This window comes from Ranitomeya imitator, chromosome 1, assembly GCF_032444005.1.
Source record: "Ranitomeya imitator isolate aRanImi1 chromosome 1, aRanImi1.pri, whole genome shotgun sequence".
NCBI lineage: Eukaryota > Metazoa > Chordata > Amphibia > Anura > Dendrobatidae > Ranitomeya > Ranitomeya imitator.
Genome location: NC_091282.1, coordinates 437,359,168 through 437,384,433, shown reverse-complemented (window position 1 = coordinate 437,384,433; position 25,266 = coordinate 437,359,168). Strand labels below are relative to the sequence as shown.

General features: G+C 42.2%; 1 protein-coding gene across 1 annotated transcript in view; it reads right to left on the bottom strand.

The window, feature by feature from the left end:
- Positions 1-3,112: 3,112 nt before the first annotated feature.
- Positions 3,113-25,266, bottom strand: part of LOC138657858 (cytochrome P450 2J4-like) — a 65,089-nt gene continuing 42,935 nt past the window's right edge. Inside the window, exons 7-9 of the mRNA XM_069745481.1 lie at positions 11,706-11,893; positions 9,201-9,342; positions 3,113-3,625 (exon numbers count right to left, since the gene is read on the bottom strand). Coding sequence (XP_069601582.1) covers positions 3,447-3,625; positions 9,201-9,342; positions 11,706-11,893 — 509 coding nt within the window. The 3' untranslated portion in view covers positions 3,113-3,446. The remainder of the gene's footprint in view (positions 3,626-9,200; positions 9,343-11,705; positions 11,894-25,266) is intronic.

The following is a 25,266-nucleotide window of genomic DNA, read 5'->3' as shown; positions in this document are numbered from 1 at the left end:
ATGATCACAATAGGTTGTATTGTAGTATTACTTATACCTTTTATATATAATTCTCTATATTACCATTAGCCATGACAATTATACTTTGAACCACTTTAGCACAGTTAAATCTGTTTTGTTTTTTTGTTTTGTAATGTAATATTCTTCACACACAATTGTTCTACATTCCATGCAGCACCATTCTTTTGAGCGCCCGGGTTTCGGGCCAAAACTTTAAAAATTCTGGATTAATTTTCTGGATATATTGGACTGCATGAATAAATATTTTATTTGCTTCACTTCATCCATTTGAATGTCGAGTTTTCATATAGCTAATCTGGGCAAAGGTCATGTGATTTGAGATCACCTATTGTGATGGATGGATCCTGTGTTACCTACTGTATATAGAGGTATTATCAGTCATTGTACATGAGGAGGAGGAGGTGAGCTGTGACATCATCTATTGTGATGGGTAGATCCTGTGTTACCTACTGTATATAGAGGTATTATCAGTCATTGTACATGAGGAGGAGGAGGTGAGCTGTGACATCATCTATTGTGATGGGTAGATCCTGTGTTACCTACTGTATATAGCGATGTTATCAGTCATTGTACATGAGGAAGAGGTGAGCTGTGACATCATCTATTGTGATGGGTAGATCCTGTGTTACCTACTGTATATAGAGATGCTATCAGTCATTGTACAGGAGGAGGAGGTGAGCTGTGACATCATCTATTGTGATGGATGGATCCTGTGTTACCTACTGTATATAGAGGTGTTATCAGTCATTGTACATGAGGAGGAGGTGAGCTGTGGCATCATCTATTGTGATGGGTAGATCCTGTGTTACCTACTGTATATAGAGATGTTATCAGTCATTGTACATGAGGAAGAGGTGAGCTGTGACATCATCTATTGTGATGGGTAGATCCTGTGTTACCTACTGTATATAGAGATGCTATCAGTCATTGTACAGGAGGAGGAGGTGAGCTGTGACATCATCTATTGTGATGGATGGATCCTGTGTTACCTACTGTATATAGAGGTGTTATCAGTCATTGTACATGAGGAGGAGGTGAGCTGTGACATCATCTATTGTGATGGGTAGATCCTGTGTTACCTACTGAATGTAGAGGTGTTATCAGTCATTGTACATGAGGAGGAGGTGAGCTGTGACATCATCTATTGTGATGGGTAGATCCTGTGTTACCTACTGTATATAGAGGTGTTATTAGTCATTGTACAGGAGGAGGAGGTGAGCTGTGACATCATCTATTGTGATGGGTAGATCCTGTGTTACCTACTGTATATAGAGGTGTTATCAGTCATTGTACAGGAGGAGGAGGTGAGCTGTGACATCATCTATTGCGATGGGTAAATCCTGTATTACCTACTGTATATAGAGGTGTTATCAGTCATTGTACAGGAGGAAGAGGTGAGCTGTGACATCATCTATTGTGATGGGTAGATCCTGTGTTACCTACTGTATATAGAGATGTTATCACTCATTGTACATGAGGAGGAGGAGGTGAGCTGTGACATCATCTATTGTGATGGGTAGATCCTGGGGCGTACTCACCGGTGGGACCCCCTCATCTCTCTCCCCCCACGGGCATTAGGTGAGCATACTATGTTATTTGTACCGCTGGTATTGGGGCCGTCTTGGTCACTCATGCACACTGGCTGTGCACTCTGCATTAGGTACTAGCGCAGCGGTGACTCCCTCTCACACCATATTACTTTTACTATATGGTACGCTTTTGTTCCTATTGGTGTGATAGGGATCGCCATGGATGTCACTATAGACATGTTGCTAGGCTCTGCACACGGTTAGCCACTTATGAGTCAGGCACCACCACCGCTGCAGGGGTTTCCTTTCAGTGCCAGTGCACATTTGGCCCTCGCCTTTTTGGTGAGACCTAGCTACTACTGTGACCCTATTTTATCTCTATATACCTACCTGCATAGGTGCTCACCGTTTATTGCTGCATTACGACCATCTAATTACCCCACGTTGAGGTGGCGGGATGTGGGGTGTTTTTTTCCCCCTTTTCATGTTATGTCATGGTATACATTGTTACGCTTATTGATGTCCTATAGCTCTTTTAATCTTTTTGTATTAATAAAGATTGTTCGTTTTATACATTTACTATATCCTCCCGTTTCTCCTCTTTTTTCAAATCTAGTATTTGGAGCTACTATATAAAGTCTGGGGGACCACCATATATACTAGTTCTCTTTTTCCCAGATTTCTGTTAATATGCACTCGGTATCCTGCTTGGCATCTATTGTGATGGGTAGATCCTGTGTTACCTACTGTATATAGAGGTGTTATCAGTCATTGTACAGGAGGAGGAGGAGGTGCGCTGTGACATCATCTATTGTGATGGGTAGATCCTGTGTTACCTACTGTATATAGAGGTGTTATCAGTCATTGTACATGAGGAGGAGGAGGTGAGCTGTGACATCATCTATTGTGAATGGTGGATCCTGTGTTACCTACTGTATATAGAGGTGTTATCAGTCATTGTACATGAGGAGGAGGTGAGCTGTGACATCATCTATTGTGATGGGTAGATCCTGTGTTACCTACTGTATATAGAGATGTTATCAGTCATTGTACAGGAGGAGGAGGTGAGCTGTGACATCATCTATTGTGATGGGTAGATCCTGTATTACCTACTGTATATAGAGGTGTTATCAGTCATTGTACAGGAGGAGGAGGTGAGCTGTGACATCATCTATTGTGATGGGTAGATCCTGTGTTACCTACTTTATATAGAGGTGTTATCACTCATTGTACATGAGGAGGAGGAGGTGAGCTGTGACATCATCTATTGTGATGGGTAGATCCTATGTTACCTACTGTATATAGAGGTGTTATCATCAGTCATTGTACATGAGGAGGAGGAGGTGAGCTGTGACATCATCTATTGTGAATGGTGGACCCTGTGTTACCTACTGTATATAGAGGTGTTATCAGTCATTGTACATGAGGAGGAGGAGGGGAGCAGTGACCTCATCTATTGTGATGGGTAGATCCTGTGTTACCTACTGTATATAGAGGTGCTATTTATCATTTTAATCCTGAAACGTTTTCTGTAAAGAACGGGCTATGTCAGTCTATTATTAGTGGCCAGCGTGAAAAGGGCAAGATTTCTTCTTTTTATTTATATAGATACAAATATGGAAAATTAAAGATAATTATCAAAATTTGTATAAAAACATTTACCATAAAAATGATTTAAACAATAAGTCATTATGTAAAATACTTTGCAAATATAGCAAGGATTGTTTAGGATTACAGCTCAGAAGTCTTCAAAATCATTGTGAATGCTGCCCTCATTACCGATTGTAACTCATTGTTACAATTAAAGATCGGCAATATATTTATAAATGTACTGGATGTTGTTTTTTTCTTCTTTTTCTGTTATTTTTCTTTTTCACATCGAGGACAGTTGGGATGTCATCTTTGCATTACACACACTTTAAAAGGTTGAGGCTGTAATGTCATTTTTGCTATGTACTTTGTATTAACTTCTGTCACTCCTTTTGGAAGTTGGAATCTGAATGCTCTCATTAGAGTAATAAAGAAAATGACCAATTCAAATCGTGCTAATTTTTCTCCCAGACATACTCGGTGCCCTGTAAAAAATGCAATATTTATATTTATTAAGAGATATCAAAGACGTACTTAACCCCTTCATTGACCTAGCCAATTTTGACCTTCATGGCCAGACCAAATTTTTTAAATCTGACCACTGTCTCTTCGTGTGTTAATAACTCTGGAGCGCTTCATCGGATCCCGCTGATTCTGAGATTGTTTTTTTCTGGACACATAGCACTTTTATGTTGGTGGTAAATGTAGGTCAATATGTTTTGCATTTATTCGTCAAAATAATTTGGTAGAAAAATTCGCAATTTTCAAACTTTCAATATCTATATCCTTAAAGCAGTTAGTCATGGTGTACTAAGTAATTAATAGCATTTCCTACATGTCTACTTTAAATCTGCATCATTTTTCAAGCCTAATTTTATTTTGGTAGGATGTTAGAAGGGTTAAAAGTTTAGCAGCAATTTCTCATTTTTTCAAAACCTGTTTCTTTAGCGATCTTTTCAGATATACTTGTAAATATTCCACAAAAGTTGTACCATCTTAAAAATCGCACCCCTCAAACACTTCAGTCAGGATATTTTTTAACCCTTCACGTGCTACACAGGAATTAATGCAAAGTGGAATTTTAAAAAAATCCCCAATTTTATTCACTTTTACAAGGAATAGAATGAGAAAATGGACCCAAACATTTGTTACCCAGTTTCTTCTGAGTGCTCTGACCCCCCACATGTGGTCAGAAATCTCTATTTGGACAAAACGACAGGGCTCGGTAGGGAAGGAGCACCATTTGAATTTTGGAACACAAATTGTTGTGCAATAGTATGTCGAGATAGACATGTATTTGAGTTCAAAGGACTATCTGTGCTAGCATAATACAATTCTTCGGCATCGGGGTGGTTGGAGACACAAAGCACAGTATATTCCATTGGCAGCATTTATATGTAAGTACTTTTGCTTATCTTTATATTGTCCCATCATTTTGCTGCCTTGGGCGTCCGACTTATGTTAAGATTAGTGTTGAGCCACCCCCCATTGAAACCAATGGCAGGCAAACACAAACACATACAAACACATACAAAACACTTAGAAAACACCTTAAAAGGTGTCCAAAAGCTGACAAACTGCTCAGAAGACACAACAAACACATGGAAAAGTCACAACTACATATAGTCATGCGAAAAGAAAAAAGGTGGAGGAGTAAAAGGAGGAGGAGACACAGATATAGGCATGTCATGCCCTTCTAAAATCAAGAAAGGCTGGAGTAAAAATCTAAAATCACCCTACCAACACCCAGCCGTCATGACAAAAAAATTTAAAAAGAAATATTTTTAGGTAGAATGGCGGTGGGTCCATTCAGAACATTTTTCTTAGAAGATTTCGTGGTATCCCCGTTGTGAGTCGTGCCAAAAAAGGAACCCAATACATTCAGACTAATCCACCATTTGTCATATCCAAGGGGCAGGTCAGTAAACGACAACATCGACGCGGAACCAAGTACAGTACTATGTACTGTACCTCCTTTGACGAGGCAATCATGCCGGTCAAGAAGTTGGGAAGGGGCACCCTAATGGCCAAAACAGACATTGAGGGGGCATTCCGGTGACTACCTGTGCCTCCGAATAGTGTCCTCCCATTGGGCTGCTTCAGTGAAGGAGCATACTACATAGATAGCTGTTTGCCCATGGGGTGCTCCATATCCTGCTCACTATTTGAGGCGTTTAGTTGCTTCCTCGAATGGGTCATCATGGACGTTTCTAAAGGGGCACATATTATCCATTACCTCTATGACTTCTTATGCCTGGGCCCAAAAGATTCGCCACAGTGTGAATACATGCGGTAGTCCACCCGTGAGAAGGAGAGAGCTGGAGGGAGAGTGGACAACCCAGAGCCAAGGGGTTAGATTGAGAAAGGAAGAAGTGCTATGAACTGCTGTAACCTACCCTGAAAAGGGCTGATATTACAACTAGTCCCGACTCCTCCCGACTCCCTAAACCTATCTCTCTGACAATTCGCTCCAAAAAAAACACTATTAGTCTGTATAGCACCCACAGCAGCAGCGGTGCCATCTAACACTAAGCTGCAGCAGTGAGGAAATGGTGGCGACAGGAAAAATGGCTGGTTCTTATAGGGCAAGGACATGTGACATACACAGCCAATGACACATGCCCTTGCTTGTGTGCATCACATGCACATTGCTGTGTGTGTGTGCACTGCTGATAGGCTGAGAGACTGCACCGCCCCACTGTAAATGCGGGAAAGGAAAAAAAATGGAGATTGGCATTATTTCAGGACAGATCTATCCCCCCCCTGCCCACTATACACTGAAACAGTCTATTAACAATGATAAACAGTTTTAATGTGCAAATCAAGTTAGGCTTTTGGTGAACGAACAGTTATCGAACAGTAACTCGAACAGCCGAATTTTAAGCAAATTGTTCGAGTTCGACGAACGACTCGAACACCGCCCAAAACAGCTCGAATTTGAAATTGGCGAACAGTTCGACTCGAACACCGCTCATCTCTAGTTAACATCCATAGGCTTACCAGATGTCAGCATCAATAACATGTCGGATGTCAGCATCAATGGGCAGTATTTATTACTGGCACTTTTATGGGACATTGCATTACCCTGGCACAGTTAGTCGTTTGAACTTAAATGCATGTCTGTCTCAACATACTATTGCACTTACGTATGCTCTAGCACTTTTATAGTATGCTTTTGGTTTTTGTCATATATGGGTTTATCAATCTTATATGTTCAACTTACTGATTTGGACTTTTTTGATTTATGGCCTCTGTTCTTCAACATTTGGAGGCTTCTTGTCCTGTCTTTTTTATTCCACTTTATGTGTTTGTTTCAATAAAGAATATGTTTTTAATGATTTAGCTTATATCTTGTGAGGCAGGGAGGGGGATCATATGCGAGGGTCAATATGTATCCCCCAGGATGCGGACGGAGTCCTGTAGAAGGACGTAGATCTGGGGATTTATTATGATGGAATATAGGCTGAACTGGATGGACAAATGTCTTTTTTCGGCCTTACTAACTATGTTACTATGTTACTATGTTACTATTAGACCCACTGGAGTGCCTTGTGGTCACAGCAGGACGCCTGTGAGTCACAAGGCAAAATAAAAGTAAGCATGGACCTGGTCAAGCTATTTGGCCAGGGCATTGTTCTAGAAAACCCATTATGGGATTTTATTTTTTAAACGGACTACAGGAAGGTAGTAGGGCAGTACATTTCCTCCAGGCCGAGTCGTGCAAGTGGCCCATAGCCACAGATTCCCGTTTAAAAAAAACCTGCAGCAAGGGTTTGGGTGTGTGAGTGTTTGTTTGCAAGTAGCAGAGCAGGTGGCTCTGGAGTGTTCAGCCTGTATGAGGTAACACAGAGCCCAGAGCAGTGAATGCCTAGTACCCCGCAGCGTGATACGGTGGTGCAGTCGCCCTCGGCAACTATACAGGCTGTTGTGACGCTCTGGCTGCAATCCGGAGGAAACCATGTGCTGTGCACTGTGTGAGTTTTTGGACATTAAACACGTTTGCTGTGAACTTTCTTGTGGTCCCTGTCTATCTGTCACACTGCACCAACCCCACTGCACTACAATCTCTTTATATCCTGTGATGAATTTGATTTTTTGGGATAATGGTTAGTTTACTAAGAGTTTAGCAACATAATGTTATTGTCGTTGGGACATGTGATTAATATTTTGAGAGCGGTATTTTATTGTTTTTTTGGTGAACTGAACTGTATGAGGGCTTATTTTTTGCGTGACAAATTGGAGATTTTTCGGGTACCATTTTGGGGCACATAATATTTTATGATAGCTTTTTATTGAGGTGTTTCAGACACAGGATGAACAAAAATCAGCAATTCTATTATTGTTTTTATAATTTTGTTGCAGTTCATTCAACAGTAAAACTAATAAGACTGATTTGTTCGTTGGGTCATTACGTTTACAGGGATACCAGATTTATACAGTATCTTTTTGTTACGTTTTGCTACTTTTACAGACTAAAAATAATATTTAACAAAAATTAATCTCTTTGATTGCATTTTATTCAATTTTTTTGTGTGTCAGTATGAAGAAAAAGCAAAATTTTTGGCATGTTTTTTAGTTTTTTTTTTACAGTGTTTGCTGTTTGGAATAAATAACGTAACAGTTTTATCGATTGAGTTTTTCCGGACATGGCAATACCAATTATGTGTACAACTTTTTTACATTTGAATTTTATGACACAGGCTGTGTTTTTAGTGGCAAATCTTTTTTTGTGATTTTTTCTCACTTTTTTCTTTTTTGCATTTTTTATTTAACTTATTCACTTAGTCTCACTGTGGGAAATGTATATTTTTTACTTTGATCACTGGTCTCATGTATTACAGTACTCGTGTACTGCAGTGCATGAGACCTGTTAGTGAGTTACTGACTGTGCCTGTAAGATCCGACTTAAGGTACCTTCACACTCAGCGACGCTGCAGCGATACCGACAACGATGTCGATTGCTGCAGCGTCGCTGTTTGGTCGCTGGAGAGCCGCATATTCATTACTGTAATCGGCGGCCCCACGTGACCGCATACAGGAGAAGATGCGGCCAGACCAGAAAGCAGCGCCGGCCAACGAGGGAGGCGGGTGAGTATTTTCAGAACAGCGGGGCGCACAGGAAGTGGGAGGGCGGGGGATACATAGATCTTTATTTTAAACACTATTATTCATATTTTCTCTGCAGCAAACGCTGCTGCAGGGAAGATATGAATCGCGGATTCAGCACGATGCAGGGGACAGCGCTAAACTTTAGCGCGGTCTCCTGCACGGTGCGTGTGGTACCCAGTGGGCACACGGGCGGCACACGTGTGCCGCACGTGTGCCACACTGATGTGCCACGTGAGCACAAGGACACAGATAACTCCAGTACAGATTTTATACGGTACTTGGATTATCTGGACGTGTGAAACCGGCCTTAACCTGTTTGGAATTTTTTTCCCGCTTTCCAGTGCACTATGTGGTAGAATGAAAAGTGTCATTTAAAAGTACAACTTGTCACACAAAAAATAAGACCTCATATAACTATATTGACGGAAAAAAAAGTCATGGCTCTGGGAAGAAGGAAAAAGAAAAATGAAAACGAAAAAGCAGAAAATGGCCAAAGTGTGCAGTGTGGTGCAGATTTCAAATATGTGTGTGCATGAGTTTTTGAAATCTCATAATTTTTGCTGCTATTTAAAGAGGCCTACTGCTAAATGCCAACAAACTGGTTTTTTTTGGAAAAATAATAATGAAAACATCAACATCCTGTTTGCACAAATGCGCACATCCTATTTTAGAGACTGCATCTGTGCTCACAATAACTCAAGCACTTTCAGAAGTCTGTCCAATAGAAATTCAAGGGCAATTGCTAGTTCTGAAATGTATGATGTACATAAATGCTAGCCACCTTAGGGAGAGACCCAAGTTGGGCTAAATGTAGCGGGACGAAAGAGACCGAAAAGCCTTCTACTTAAAGGAAATACATAGTGGATGCTTTCCTGAAACGGAAAGTACTTGCAAGCAGCATAATACAAAGAATAGCAGGAATACCAATGTATGAGACATTTGTGAACTCACCAGCAGAAAATGGCAGGAAAGCCTCATTAGATTTAAAGTTTCCAGCTTTGTCTAAGAAATGTTCAGGGTTGAACTTATCAGGCTTATCCCAGCACACGGGGTCATGTAACACAGAGTCTAGATTGGGTAAAATATGCATGCCCTGAAACAATAAGAGAAGCCAGAAAATACATATTACTTATAGTGTATCTTTCAATTTACATACATTATAATATCCTCCTGACCGGGACTGAACAATTCATGACGTATCCTTTGGATCTGTCATCAATATAAGTGCAGTTTAATCTTAACACAGTAATAACGTACAAAAAAAAATCAAGAAAAATTTACATGAATCAACTAGACATCTAATAATGCTTTGAAATATTTTTATTACTAGAAAAAAAGGGGCAGAGGCAAAAAAATTACCATGTCAAATGTCTTGACCCTATGAATGGATTCCCAAGGCAATACCCTTAATAAGCTACTAGTTTTAAAGGGACTGTAAGCACAAAATGACTGTTCAAACCAAGTACAGGTGCTCGGTGCATCACAGCGGGGCCAATAATTTACCATACACCTTCCCACCTACTTGCTTTCCATCCATCTCCACTCTTTTCTGGCCATTTGAAGCCAGAGCTGTCATCAAAGAGGGGGCAGTTCCATGTATCATAAAAAATAGTCCCTCAGGTGTGCACAGCATACATGAGGCACGCCCTGCAGTTACACAGCTCTGAAAGCGCGTGCCGAATTTTGGTAAGTACAGGAAGCATAGGAAGTGATCGCATGCAGACAAAGGTGAAGCAGGATGATCTCACCCAGGATTTTTGAAGGAAAAGACAATTCGTGGTTTGGGCTTTGCTAACCAAAATGAAGATCCTTGATCCAATAATCTAAAGGAGCGGTTTTTATACCACAACGCGTTTCACACTGGACTGACTCTTTCTTAAGTGTAAAAACCAACTATACCAATTGTACAGTACTCAGTACAGTTGGATTTTACACTTGAGAAATACTCCAGTCTGGTGTGGAAACACGTTGTGAACTAAAAATCACTCCTTTAGATTATTGGATCAAGGATCATTATTTCAGTTATCAAAGTCCAAAACCGGAATTGTCTTTACCTTCTATCAGGGGAACACCGGAGAGATCATACAGATCCCACGGTTGCCACTGATTTGTCAGGGAGAACGGCAAGGGGAATCGCACAGATCCCACCAATTTGTCAGGAAGAACAGCAGAGGGAATCGGGCAGATCACACTACTGCCACCAATTTGTCAGGGGAACACCGGAGGGATCATGCAGATCCCACCACTTTGTCAGGGGACGCAACTCTGCTGCCATCAATCGTCATGACAATTACAAAATTGACTGACGAGTGATGGACGTGGCTGCAGCTTTTGGTATGGTATATACACCTCAATTCCAACACATGGAATATATATATGAAAACTGCCAACTCCACAATAACAAAAGGAACTTCTAGCTGGCACCACCAATCGCTTACACAGGCCGATTGGACACTTGTTACAGGTAGTGTATGGATCGGGGATGAGATTTACTGAGCAAGAGGAACAGAGCTATTACATTTTATATATTTAATCAGAAAAAGTAGGCAGTATTTCTAAAAAATATAAAAAGATGTTACAAAATGGGAACAAAACAATAAAGTACATACAATCACATAAAATGAAAGGGATAACAAAAGAAAAGCATTACACCTGTGTCAGTGAAATGGCTCAGAGTTTAATGAAGGGAGGTACTCCTTAAGAGAATGGACAGAACCACAGCAAGCTGTACCTTACAGGACTGATAAAAGACAAAAACCCAAAGTCTGATTTTTATTAGATCATGGCTACGCTCACATACCTCCCCTTGGTGAGCTCAATGAGGGCTGGTCATGGGATGTGCTAGGTATTTTAGAAGCTTATGAGATCCCCAACTTTTATATCTTCACCCCTTGAGGTCCCAGGCGGAAGATATCATTGTCATGTTTCCTATCAAGATTTTACTTTTCTATAGAGATGAAACATGGCATGGATAGCATCATTCATCTGTTCTATCTTAAGTTGGAGGCGTTCACCCAACCTTACGGTAATGTGAGTGAACGCATTATGTTCGTCCCTTTGCTACAACACCAAAAATATATCTCTCATAAATATTGAATCAATACAAACTCCTATATTTATCACTGATCACTGTCTCCAGAAAGTCTGAGATAAATCTTTTGAACAGTGCACAATTCCTCGACTCGTTGACTCATCAAATCCCCTGTGGTAATTACCTGTTCATGGCAAGAGGTCCTATTTCAATAGCGCTTGAAGGGTCATCTCTTTCTCACTTCCACAATTATAATTAATCCCATATGTTCATTGTGAGGGTGATATGTCTCCTCTCTGGAGATGTCTTTATGGATTTTACAATTTTTCTCTGACACCTTCATACCTTAGATTCATGGCTTCCACGGAGATACTAAATATATCTGCTACTGATAGGTTTCAGTATTACCTCACCTTTTGACTTACCTTTTTTATAGAATAACCATCAAGAGTAATGTCCTTTATGCTGCTTCTCATGGTTCCAGTAGCTGCAATATTTCCAAAACGTTGAATTTCATGAATCACTGCATTGGTGTAAGGAAGTCTCTTCCTGTCTTCATATTTAATGGCAGAGGAGTCCTGAAGAACCTGATCTAACTCTCTATGTATGTTCTCTGTAATTTGAACATGTAGCAAGTCAGTATCCAGTATGTATGGTTTAGTTTGACACATATGTATTCATTTTAATTGCGTGCAGTGCCAATCTGTGGGCACCATGATATAGACAGGTGCAGCTTAGCAGTTTTGTAGGAAACAAATGTATTTTTATTCATAAAAATCCCTCCTTTTTCTGTGCTTATTATCCAGTTGGTGTTCCTATTCAGTACCTGACATTCTGAATAGTTACAAAACAGGACCACCAATTCACAAAAAGGGATATCAATAAATGAGATACAAGTTATATTGAATCTTCATGTACAAAACTATACATCAGTCTTCTGATGTAATCCTGATCCATAACACCATTTTAAATGTGTCCAATGATTAAGGGGTGCTCACTGACACAAAAAGATGTTGATGCACTCAAACTGAAATTTTATTGTCCTATGCAGCATAAGGCAAAAAAACTAAGTTAAAGAAAAAGAAAACACGACCCTTGTGGATACAAATTGTTTCAGTAAAAAAACAAGAAAAAGAAAAGGAAAACATGACCCCTGTGGATATAGATTGTTTTCAGCAACGTTTCAGCTAGATTAAGCCTTTTTCAAGCAAAAATCTGAGGAGTGAAGGGTCACTGCATGGTGATGTCCGCATGTGACAGCTTTCCTGCAGGGCTTATTCACAGCTCAGTATTTACGGCACTGTTTCATCAGCGTTTGTAAACCAAAACCAGGAAAAGCTCTAAAACACAACTGTGGGTCTTACAATTGTAATATTTTTTTGAGACTGTGTAGCTATATGTAAAGTTTGACAGGTCCTATTTAAGCATCTACATTATATTTTTATTTTGAGATTTTAGTAGTCTCAAACTGACTTGGACAAAGTGAGTGTTTGCGAGTCCACTTGGCAGAAGAGGTTCAATATGGATCAATTTAAGGTTATGTACTTAGTCAATAATAATACATGGGCAGCATATGTTCTGCAGGAAGTAAAACTAGGAGAGGAGAATGTGGGAGTACTTGTAGATCCCAGGCTAAATAACAGCATGCAATGTTATTCAGCGGCTTCCATGGCCAGCAGGATATTGTCATGTATTAAAAGAAGCATGGACTCGCGAGACAGAGATATGGTAACTATCACTTTACAAAGCGTTAGTGTGACCTCATCTGGAATATACCAAAGAAAAATATGGTCTAGATGTGGTACTTCCAAAATTAATAATAACCTATCGAAATTAGGGAAGCATATACCAAAGTACGTAAAAAGATATAATTTTTATTATGGAAACACATAAAATTACATTAAAATAGATGGGAACATAGTATGCAAAGACAAACCACCTACAGATACCCAGGCGATTACCAATCAATAGCTAATGCTAAATTAGTCCATCACTGATCAAAAATATAAATGACATAGTGTCTTTCTAAATAAATTATTAGTGAAGAAAGAGACAGTTAGGTCCATATATATTTGGACAGAGACAACATTTTTCTAATTTTGGTTATAGACATTACCACAATGAATTTTAAACAAAACAATTCAGATGCAGTTGAAGTTCAGACTTTCAGCTTTCATTTGAAGGTATCCACATTAAAATTGGATGAAGGGTTAAGGAGTTTCAGCTCCCTAACTTGTGCCACCCTGTTTTTAAAGGGACCAAAAGTAATTAGACAGATTCAATAATTTAAAAAAAAAAATGTTCATTTTTAGTAGTTGGTTGAAAACCCTTTGTTGGCAATGACTGCCTGAAGTCTTGAACTCATGGACATCACCAGACGCTGTGTTTCCTCCTTTTTGATGCTCTGCCAGGCCTTCACTGCGGTGGTTTTCAGTTGGTTTGTTTGTGGGCCTTTCTGTCTGACGTTTAGTCTTTAACAAGTGAAATGCATGCTCAATTGGGTTGAGATCAGGTGACTGACTTGGCCATTCAAGAATATTCCACTTCTTTGCTTTAATAATCTCCTGGGTTGCTTTGGCTTTATGTTTTGGGTCATTGTCCATTTGTAGTATGAAACGACGACCAATCAGTTTGGCTGCATTTGGCTGGATCTGAGCACACAGTATGGCTCTGAATACCTCAGAATTAATTCGGCTGCTTCTGTCCTGTGTCACATCATCAATAAACACTAGTGACCCAGTGCCACTGGCAGCCATGCATGCCCAAGCCATCACACTGCCTCTGCCGTGTTTTACAGATGATGTGGTATGCTTTGGATCATGAGGTGTACCACGCCTTCGCCATACTTTTCTCTTTCCATCATTCTGGTAGAAGTTGATCTTGGTTTCATCTGTCCAAAGAATGTTCTTCCAGAACTGTGCTGGCTTTTTTAGATGTTTTTAGCAAAGTCCAGTCTAGCCTTCTTATTCTTGATGCTTATGAGTGGCTTGCACCGTGCAGTGAACCCTCTGTATTTACTTTCATGCAGTCTTCTCTTTATGGTAGATTTGGATATTGATATGCCGACCTCCTGGAGAGTGTTGTTCACTTGGTTGGCTGTTGTGAAGGGGTTTCTCTTCACCATGGAGATTATTCTGTGATCATCCACCACTGTTGTCTTCCATGGGCGCCCATGTCTTTTTGCATTGATGAGTTCACCAGTGCTTTCTTTCTTTCTCAGGATGTACCAGACTGTAGATTTTCCCACTCCTAATATTGTAGCAATTTCTCGGATGGGTTTTTTCTGTTTTCGCAGCTTAAGGATGGCTTGTTTCACCTGCATGGAGAGCTCTTTTGACCAGATGTTTACTTCACAGCAAAACCTTCCAAATGCAAGCACCACAACTCAAATCAACTCCAGGCCTTTCATATGCTTAATTGAGAATGACATAACGAAGGGATTGCCCACACCTGCCCATGAAATAGCCTTGGAGTCAATTGTCCAATTACTTTTGGTCCCTTTAATAACAGGGTGGCACATGTTAAGGAGCTGAAACTCCTAAACCCTTCATCCAATTTTAATGTGGATACCCTCAAATGAAAGCTGAAAGTCTGAACTTCAACTGCATCTGAATTGTTTTGTTTAAAATTCATTGTGGTAATGTCTATAACCAAAATTAGAAAAATGTTGTCTCTGTCCAAATATATATGGACCTAACTGTATATTTAGTATTTTCTACATACAATGTGCTAGTCACAAAAGTATAATGAATCACAAAGCAGGAGTGCAGAGAGTATTTCTATATAGTATATAAATTAATAAATAAATCTAGGCAAAAAGTAAGAACCGTAATGATGATTATCATACATAAATTATGGTAGGCAAAAATATACCTTACCAAGCCAACTAGGTAAATGGCAAACTAATGGCCAAATAAATAAAGTGCAAATGTGTTCAGGATCGGCTAGCAGATGCATCAGCCATAGTTAAGCCTAATAGTACAGAGTGATTCACAACGATATGTTATAATGGTGGACTGTTGTGAGTTCTGTTTTTGGGCTCCCTCTGGTGGTTACTGATGGTACTGGGTGATTTGTGTTCTGCTGTCTCTGGTGTCCACCTGTTCTATTAGGATTTGGGAGTTTCCTATTTAACCGGGCTTTCTTGTCATTTCCCCGCCGGCTATCAAGGTTATCAGAGTGTTTTGTTACCTCAGCTTCTGGCTTCAGTAATCTTCAGGACAAGCTAAGTTTTGATTTTCTTGTTCCACGTTTTGCTTTATTTTTGTCTTGTCCAGCTTGCGTATAATTGTCTCTTTGCTGCTGGTTGCTTTAGTGGGCTGTAATTGCTCCTCATGTTCCATGAGTTGGAACATGAATTCAAGTAATTACAGGATGGTTTTTTGAAGGGTTTTTTGCTGACCGCGCAGTTTACTTTTGTATCCTCTGCTATCTAGTTTTAGCGGGCCTCATTTTGCTGAATCTGTTTTCATACTGTGTATGTGCCTTCCTCTCATTTCACCGTCATTATATGTGGGGGGCTGCTATTTCTGTGGGGTATTTCTCTGGAGGCAAGAGAGGTCTGTGTTTCTTCTAATAGGGAAAGTTAGATCTTCGGCTGGTGCGAGACGTCTAGGATCAACGTAGGCACGTTCCCCGGCTATTGTTATTTGTGTGTTCAGGTTTAGGGTCGCGGTCAGCTCAGGTTCCATCACCCTAGAGCTCATTGGTGCTTGTCCTTTTGTGATTCCCTGCCATTGGAATCATGACAGTATAGCCGGCCAAAATGTTTGGGCTGAAGTAGGAGGAAAAGTAGTCTGAGGAAGTTTTTTTTTTTTTTTTTCTCTCCTCTGAGGTTGCTGCCTAGCCTTAATTGCAGCCAGGCTGATTTTTTTTTTTCCTCCTCTTAATCCTTGAATGGCTCTGACCTTAGCTGTTTATCATGGACGTCCAGAGTTTAGCTTCCAGCTTGAATAATCTTGCTGCTAAGGTTCAAAATATACAAGATTTTGTTGTACATGCTCCTATGTCTGAACCTAGAATTCCTATTCCAGAGTTCTTTGCTGGAGATAGATCTAGTTTTCAGAATTTTAGGAACAATTGCAAGCTGTTCCTTTCTTTGAAATCTCGCTCTTCTGGAGACCCTGCTCAGCAGGTTAAGATTATTATATCTTTCCTGCGGGGTGACCCTCAAAATTGGGCATTTGCATTGGCACCAGGGGATCCTGCGTTGCTTAATGTGGATGCGTTTTTTCTGGCATTGGGTTTGCTCTATGAGGAACCTAACCAGGAGATTCAGGCTGAAAAAGCTTTATTAGCTCTCTCTCAGGGGCAAGATGAAGCAGAAATATATTGTCAAAAATTTCGGAAATGGTCAGTGCTTACTCAGTGGAATGAGTGCGCCCTGGCTGCAAAGTTCAGAGATGGCCTTTCTGAGGCCATTAAAGATGTTATGGTGGGGTTCCCTGCGCCTACGGGTCTGAATGAGTCTATGACTATGGCTATTCAGATTGATCGGCGTTTACGGGAGCGCAAACCTGTGCACCATTTGGCGGTGTCTTCTGAACAGGCACTTGAGACAATGCAATGTGATAGAGTTCAGTCTAGAAGTGAACGGCAAAACTATAGGCGGAAAAATGGGTTGTGCTTTTATTGTGGTGATTCAGCTCATGTTATATCAGCATGCTCTAAACGCACAAAAAAGGTTGATAAGTCTGTTGCCATTAGTACGTTACAGTCTAAGTTCATTCTGTCTGTGACTCTGATTTGCTCATTATCATCCATTTCCGTCGATGCCTATGTAGATTCAGGCGCTGCCCTGAGTCTTATGGATTGGTCATTTGCCAAGCGATGTGGGTTTAGTCTTGAGCCTCTGGAAGTCCCTATTCCTTTGAAGGGAATTGACTCTACACCTTTAGCTATGAATAAACCTCAGTACTGGACACAAGTGACCATGCGTATGACTCCCGTTCATCAGGAGGTGATTCGCTTCCTGGTATTGTATAATTTACATGATGTTCTAGTACTTGGTCTGCCATGGTTACAAACTCATAATCCAGTCCTTGACTGGAAAACAATGTCTGTGTTAAGCTGGGGATGTCAGGGGGTTCATGATGATGCACCTCCGATTTCTATCGCTTCATCTACTCCTTCTGAGGTTCCTGTATTTTTGTCTGATTATCGGGATGTTTTTGAGGAGCCTAAGCTCAGTTCGCTTCCTCCTCACAGGGATTGCGATTGTGCTGTAGATTTAATTCCTGGTAGTAAATTTCCTAAAGGTCGTTTGTTCAATCTGTCAGTGCCAGAGCATACTGCTATGGGGGATTATGTTAAGGAGTCCTTGGAAAAGGGACATATCTGTCCATCTTCGTCCCCTTTGGGAGCAGGTTTTTTTTTCGTGGCCAAAAAAGATGGGTCCTTGAGGCCTTGTATAGATTATCGTCTTTTGAATAAGATTACCGTAAAATATCAGTATCCTTTGCCTTTGTTGACTGATTTGTTTGCTCGCATTAAGGGGGCTAGATGGTTCACTAAGATTGATCTTCGGGGTGCGTGTAATCTTATACGAATAAAGCAAGGTGATGAGTGGAAAACCGCATTTAATACGCCTGAGGGCCATTTTGAGTATTTGGTAATGCCTTTCGGACTTTCTAATGCTCCTTCAGTCTTCCAGTCCTTTATGCACGATTTTTTCCGTGAATATCTGGATAAATTTATGATTGTGTATTTGGATGATATTTTGTTTTTTTCTGATGACTGGGAGTCTCATGTTCAGCAGGTCAGGAAGGTGTTTCAGGTCCTGCGGGCTAATTCCTTGTTTGTAAAGGGCTCAAAGTGTCTCTTTGGAGTCCAGAAGATTTATTTCTTGGGGTATATTTTTTCCCCTTCTACTATTGAGATGGATCCCGTCAAGGTTCGGGCTATTTGTGACTGGACGCAGCCTGCATCTCTTAAGAGTCTGCAGAAGTTCTTAGGCTTTGCTAATTTCTATCGTCGTTTTATAACTAATTTTTCTAGTGTTGTTAAGCCTTTGACGGATTTGACTAAGAAGGGTGCTGATGTTGCTGATTGGTCTCCTGCGGCTGTGGAGGCCTTTCGGGAACTTAAACGCCGGTTTTCTTCTGCTCCTGTGTTGCGTCAGCCTGATGTTTCGCTTCCTTTCCAAGTTGAGGTTGATGCTTCCGAGATTGGAGCGGGGGCGGTTTTGTCACAGAGAAGCTCCGATTGCTCGGTGATGAAGCCATGTGCGTTCTTTTCTAGAAAATTTTCGCCCGCTGAGCGGAATTATGATGTGGGTAATCGGGAACTTTTGGCCATGAAGTGGGCATTTGAGGAGTGGCGTCATTGGCTGGAGGGTGCTAGACATCGTGTGGTGGTCTTGACTGATCACAAAAATCTGATTTACCTTGAGTCTGCCAGGCGTCTGAATCCTAGACAGGCTCGTTGGTCACTGTTTTTCTCTCGTTTCAATTTTGTGGTTTCATACCTGCCAGGTTCAAAGAATGTGAAGGCGGATGCTCTTTCTAGGAGTTTTGTGCCTGACTCCCCTGGAAATTCTGAGCCCACTGGTATCCTTAGGGATGGGGTGATTTTGTCGGCCGTCTTCCCAGACATGCGACGTGCTTTGCAGGAGTTTCAGGCGGGTAAACCTGATCGTTGTCCGCCTGAGAGACTGTTTGTTCCGGATAGTTGGACCAGTAGAGTCATCTCCGAGGTCCATTCTTCTGCGTTGGCAGGTCATCCTGGAATATTTGGTACTAGAGACTTGGTGGCCAGGTCTTTTTGGTGGCCTTCCTTGTCGAGGGATGTGCGTTCTTTTGTGCAGTCTTGTGAGGTTTGTGCTCGGGCCAAGCCTTGCTGTTCTCGAGCCAGTGGATTGTTGTCACCTTTGCCTATCCCGAAGAGGCCTTGGACGCACATTTCCATGGACTTTATTTCGGATCTCCCTGTCTCTCAAAAAATGTCTGTCATCTGGGTTGTGTGTGACCGCTTTTCTAAAATGGTTCATCTTGTACCCTTGCCTAAGTTGCCTTCCTCCTTTGAGTTGGTCCCTCTGTTTTTCCAGAACGTGGTTCGTTTGCATGGGATTCCGGAGAACATAGTTTCTGACAGGGGATCCCAGTTTGTGTCTAGATTTTGGCGGACGTTCTGTGCTAAGATGGGCATTGATTTGTCCTTTTCGTCTGCATTCCATCCTCAGACGAATGGCCAGACGGAGCGAACTAATCAGACCTTGGAAACTTATTTGAGGTGTTTTGTTTCTGCTGATCAGGATGACTGGGTTACCTTTTTGCCGCTGGCCGAGTTTGCCCTTAATAATCGGGCTAGTTCTGCTACCTTGGTTTCTCCTTTCTTTTGTAATTCGGGGTTTCATCCTCGTTTTTCCTCTGGTCGGGTGGAGCCTTCTGATTATCCTGGAGTGGACATGGTGGTGGATGGGTTGCATCGGATTTGGAGTCATGTGGTGGACAATTTGAAGTTGTCCCAGGAGAAGGCTCAGCAGTTTGCTAATCGCCGTCGCCGCGTGGGTCCTCGACTTCGTGTTGGGGACTTGGTGTGGTTGTCTTCTCGTTTTGTTCCTATGAAGGTCTCTTCTCCTAAGTTCAAGCCTCGGTTCATCGGTCCTTATAGGATCTTGGAAATTCTTAACCCTGTGTCGTTTCGTTTGGATCTCCCGGCATCGTTTGCTATTCATAATGTGTTCCATCGGTCGTTTTTGCGGAGGTATGAGGTACCTGTTGTTCCTTCGCTTGAGCCTCCTGCTCCGGTGCTGGTGGAGGGAGAATTGGAGTATGTTGTGGAGAAGATCTTGGATTCTCGTGTTTCCAGACGGAAACTCCAATATTTGGTCAAGTGGAAGGGTTATGGTCAGGAGGATAATTCTTGGGTGGTTGCCTCTGATGTTCATGCTGATGATTTGGTCCGCGCTTTTCATAGGGCTCATCCTGGTCGCCCTGGTGGTTCTCGTGAGGGTTCGGTGACCCCTCCTCAAGGGGGGGGTACTGTTGTGAGTTCTGTTTTTGGGCTCCCTCTGGTGGTTACTGATGGTACTGGGTGATTTGTGTTCTGCTGTCTCTGGTGTCCACCTGTTCTATTAGGATTTGGGAGTTTCCTATTTAACCGGGCTTTCTTGTCATTTCCCCGCCGGCTATCAAGGTTATCAGAGTGTTTTGTTACCTCAGCTTCTGGCTTCAGTAATCTTCAGGACAAGCTAAGTTTTGATTTTCTTGTTCCACGTTTTGCTTTATTTTTGTCTTGTCCAGCTTGCATATAATTGTCTCTTTGCTGCTGGTTGCTTTAGTGGGCTGTAATTGCTCCTCATGTTCCATGAGTTGGAACATGAGTTCAAGTAATTACAGGATGGTTTTTTGAAGGGTTTTTTGCTGACCGCGCAGTTTACTTTTGTATCCTCTGCTATCTAGTTTTAGCGGGCCTCATTTTGCTGAATCTGTTTTCATACTGTGTATGTGCCTTCCTCTCATTTCACCGTCATTATATGTGGGGGGCTGCTATTTCTGTGGGGTATTTCTCTGGAGGCAAGAGAGGTCTGTGTTTCTTCTAATAGGGAAAGTTAGATCTTCGGCTGGTGCGAGACGTCTAGGATCAACGTAGGCACGTTCCCCGGCTATTGTTATTTGTGTGTTCAGGTTTAGGGTCGCGGTCAGCTCAGGTTCCATCACCCTAGAGCTCGTTGGTGCTTGTCCTTTTGTGATTCCCTGCCATTGGAATCATGACAGTGGACTAACCTGAGAGATAATCAGTAGGCGGCACAGTCAGACCCCGATGCGCGTTTCGCGTTAGCTTTATCACAAGGTTAGTCCACCATTATAACATATCGTTGTGAATCACTCTGTACTATTAGGCTTAACTATGGCTGCTGCATCTGCTAGCCAGTCCTGAACACATTTACACTTTATTTCTTTGGCCATTAGTTTGCCATTTACCTCGTTGGCTTGGTAAGTTATATTTTTGCTTACCATAATTTATGTATGATAACCATCATTACTTACTTTTTGCCTAGATTTATTTATTAATTTATATACTACCGGTCTATGGAAATACTCTCTGCACTCTTGCTTTGTGATTCATTATACTTTTGTGACTAGCACATTGTATGTAGAAAATACTAAATATATATATCTCTTTCTTCACTAATAATTTATTTAGAAAGATACTATGTCATTTATATTTTTGATCAGTGATGGACTAATTTAGCATTAGCTATTGATTGGTAATCGCCTGAGTATCTGTAGGTGGTTTGTCTTTGCATACTATGTTCCCATCTATTTTAATGTAATTTTATGTGTTTTCATAATAAAAATTATATCTCTGCAATATGCAGTTCAGTTCTGGCTGCCAATTCATAGAAACGATGTACTGGAGTTTTAAAAGTTCAAAGTAGAACCAGAGAACTGATAAGGAGCATGGAGGATCCTAGTTATGAGGAAAGATTAAAAAAAAAATGGTCTTGAGTAGAGATGAGCGAATATTTCAATGTTTGGTTTGGATTACAATCACCGAATTTGCAATATTCGCCGACTAACTCATCGAATATTCGCCAAACATAACAGAACGCTATTCACATCAATGGGGGGCAAAAACAAATGTATGCACAACACCTTATAACGGCCCCAAATGCTGCCAAAATGCATCAAATGAGGGACAGACACCAGGAAAGTGGCTTCAATTCACCCACAGTACAGATTTTAGCATGGCACTGCAGCAATCAGCCAGGCATGAGGTGCACCATTTACAGCTTTCAACTGAACATCACAGTAAGACGAGATAGGTGTGGGAGCGGTGTAGGGCCCCTTTGCTGGGAGCTCTGATACCACAAGCAACACTTCTACCTGCTTTCATGCTGAGTCACACTCAGGTGGGACAAATGTCAGTTTTGTAGTCTATCATTGTCAGAAAAATTTTAGGATAGTAACACGGGTAGTTGAGTCCAAGGAGGTGGAGGCCTGACGGTGTCGGAGGCCTACTGCTACAGGCAACACGTATTAAGGAGACCCAACAAGGAGTGTTCACATTTCCAAAAAATATTGGCAGACACCACCAAAGTGGCATCAATTTCACCACAGTAGAAATAGTAGAATAGCGACCGATGTCATGCCACTACTGCTACCGCCTCCCGCGCCCTGTCATACTCACCTGTCTTCGGCGTTCCGGCGCGCCTCCTCTCCTGCGGTGTCTTCCTCTCTGCGCTCGCCCCCAGCCGCTGCTGCTCGTCGGGCGCATGCACGACAGATTCAGCACTGCGCCCGTGCACCTTTAACCTTCCTCTCTATCGTCTTGGAGGACCTTCACCCGGAAGTGCTGCGCCGCGCTGGTATGTAAACTGCTTCCGTCTGCACCTCTGTGCCTGAAGATCATTTGTGTTTGCAAGTGCTCTGGGCCGCTCGCTTGTTCTGTGTATTTCTTGTTTCTCCTGATCTTGGTTCTCTCCTTATTTCTTCCAGCACCAGTCCTGTGTCCCTGCAGTCCTGCTTCCCTGCAGTCCTGAGTCTCTGCTTTCCTGTATCTCTGCAGCCTTGTCCTGCCAGTCCTTTATCATTGCAAGTCCTGCTCCTTTGCAGTCCAGTGTCTCTGCAGTCCTCTCGCCGTTCCTAGTTCCTGCATTCCTGTGTCTCTGCAGCCCCTGTCTCTACAGTCCTGCATCTCTGCAGTCCTGTCCTCAGTCCTGTGTCTTTACTGCTCTCGTCCGTCTGGTGCCTCTTCTGGTTCCCCTGGTATCACGTCCTCTTAGGTCTTTTTCTGTCTTGTTTCCCCAGCTTCCGAGGCGATAGTCCTTCACGGGCCTGCCCCTAACTCTCCCTGTATAGTGGGCGGTCCACCTGGTCAGCTTGTCCATGAGGGGATGATCGTCATGGTCCACTGGGTCCACTTTACATTTTTCTTTGTGAATCCTCACAACCGACAGTTCTTCCACTACACCCAATCCAGCAGATGGGCACTCAACAAGGAGTGTTCACGGTTAAAGAAATGAGTACCTTACACCGCAGAAGTGGCATCAATTTCACCACAGTAGAAATAGTATAATAGGGACCGACAGGTCTTTCACTACACCCAATCCAGCAGATGGAAACCCAACAAGGAGTGTTCTGCCCATCTTAATGTGCAGAGAGTTAATTATCATGTTATTCTAGTTGTGGCCACTGGAGGTCATCAGTTGCCTACTTTTCATGTTGTTTACCAACCTTTCCCTCCTAAGAGCAATGTCTTATGGGTTAGTTCCGCCCACATTCTTCTTGTGAAGACAAGCTTCAGTAGCCATTTTTCCTCAGATCTGCAGAGAGGCACACGTGCTCCTGTCTCGCTTACTTTCTTACCCCTGTCCTAACAGATCTCGATACGTTTATAAAGGTTTAATGCATCTTATGTTTGTGTTAGTATTTAAGCCTTATGCAGCTCCTATAGTCAGATATAGTTAGGCAGATGTGCTTTGCAGCTTGCAGTTAGGTTAATGTGTACTCTGCATTTAGATAGATGCATTCTTGTATAGAATAGGGCAGTGCTGTTAGAATTACTGTGTAATGCACTCTGTATAATTCTTGCTGTTATGTCCCAGTTATTTATGTGATTGCACCCTGTATGTGCATATACTGAAATGCTGTTATTCTTTACAGTTTTTCACCAGTCATCCACTATGATCAGTCATCCACTATGATCAGTCATCCACTATGATTATTCACTGAACATCCACTTTGTACATCAACATCATTCACTATTCGATCATCTACTATGAATACTGTCCACCATTGTTGTTCAACGTTATAGTTTTGGTTATCATCACCCTAATAAATAAGACTTAAGCATCAACACAGTCTGTTTACTGGGATGTGGATAAAGGTTTAGCCGTATGTTGGAATCCACACAGCATCCTACGTGGAGGAAGACAGAACAGTGAAAAACGAGACCGCCAGTCGCAGGCGGTGATTGTAAAGTAAGAACAGATTAGCTGCCTTCAGTGAAACTGATAGCCGGTCGCAGGCTGTAGTTGTTCAGATTGTACGGAACCGCTAACACCCATACTGCTCCGCATTCGGGTATCACAGCAGCCGCCATACAGCCTCGGGACTATACTGCAGCCCGCCAAGAGAAGCTACATCATTCCCGCCACGCGGAAGCTCACCGCACCTAGACTCAGTTTCCCGCCAAAACACTCAGCAGTACGCAGCTAAGCGCACAATGTCTCGAAACAGCACATCCTCACTTAAGACGAGGTCACGAGCAAGCTCTAACAGGTCATCATTAGCAGAGCTGGCTGCTGTCGCTCGTGCTGAAGCTGAAGCAGCCAAAGCGAGGTCCTCCTTTGCCGAGAAAGAAATGCATCTAAAGCTGAGACAAGCAGAGCATGAGGCAGAAAAGGTACGTTTGCAGGCAGAACAAACTGCACGCCTGCAAGCCGAAACCGCACGTTTGCGGGCAGAGCATGAAGCAGAAAATGCACGTTTGCAGGCTGAAACCGCACGTTTGCGGGCAGAGCAAGAAGCAGAGGGTGCGCGCCTGCAAGTGTCTCTAGAAAGACTTATGGTAGACAAAGAGGCAGCAGCTGCAATAGCTAAGGCAGAGTACTTGGAAGCCATGAAGGATCCTGATTATGAGAGACGCAGCAACGTTCTTGGAACAGATCTAGAGCAGCAAGATCCAGCTCAGCGCGTCGCAGAGTACGTTCATCGACACTCCAGCATGGACAACACCCTCGACAGACTACAACGATCAGCCTACGCCGATTATCATCGATCCAACCCCGAACTTCACTACTACAAACAAGAAGACGTCCAACACAGAGGAGTCGACCACAGCTACCGTTCCACTGAGAAGAAGGTACAGCTCCCACCTCACCTTAAAGAGACATCTTCTTCACCAGAAAGGTACTATGCAGACTGTCCGAAGCCAAGAGCGTCTCACAGGTATGGTGACGCACCACACACTAGACATGGCTATAACATACCGGCTCGTACCAACACTGATCAAGCCACCATAGACTTGGCAAAGTTCTTT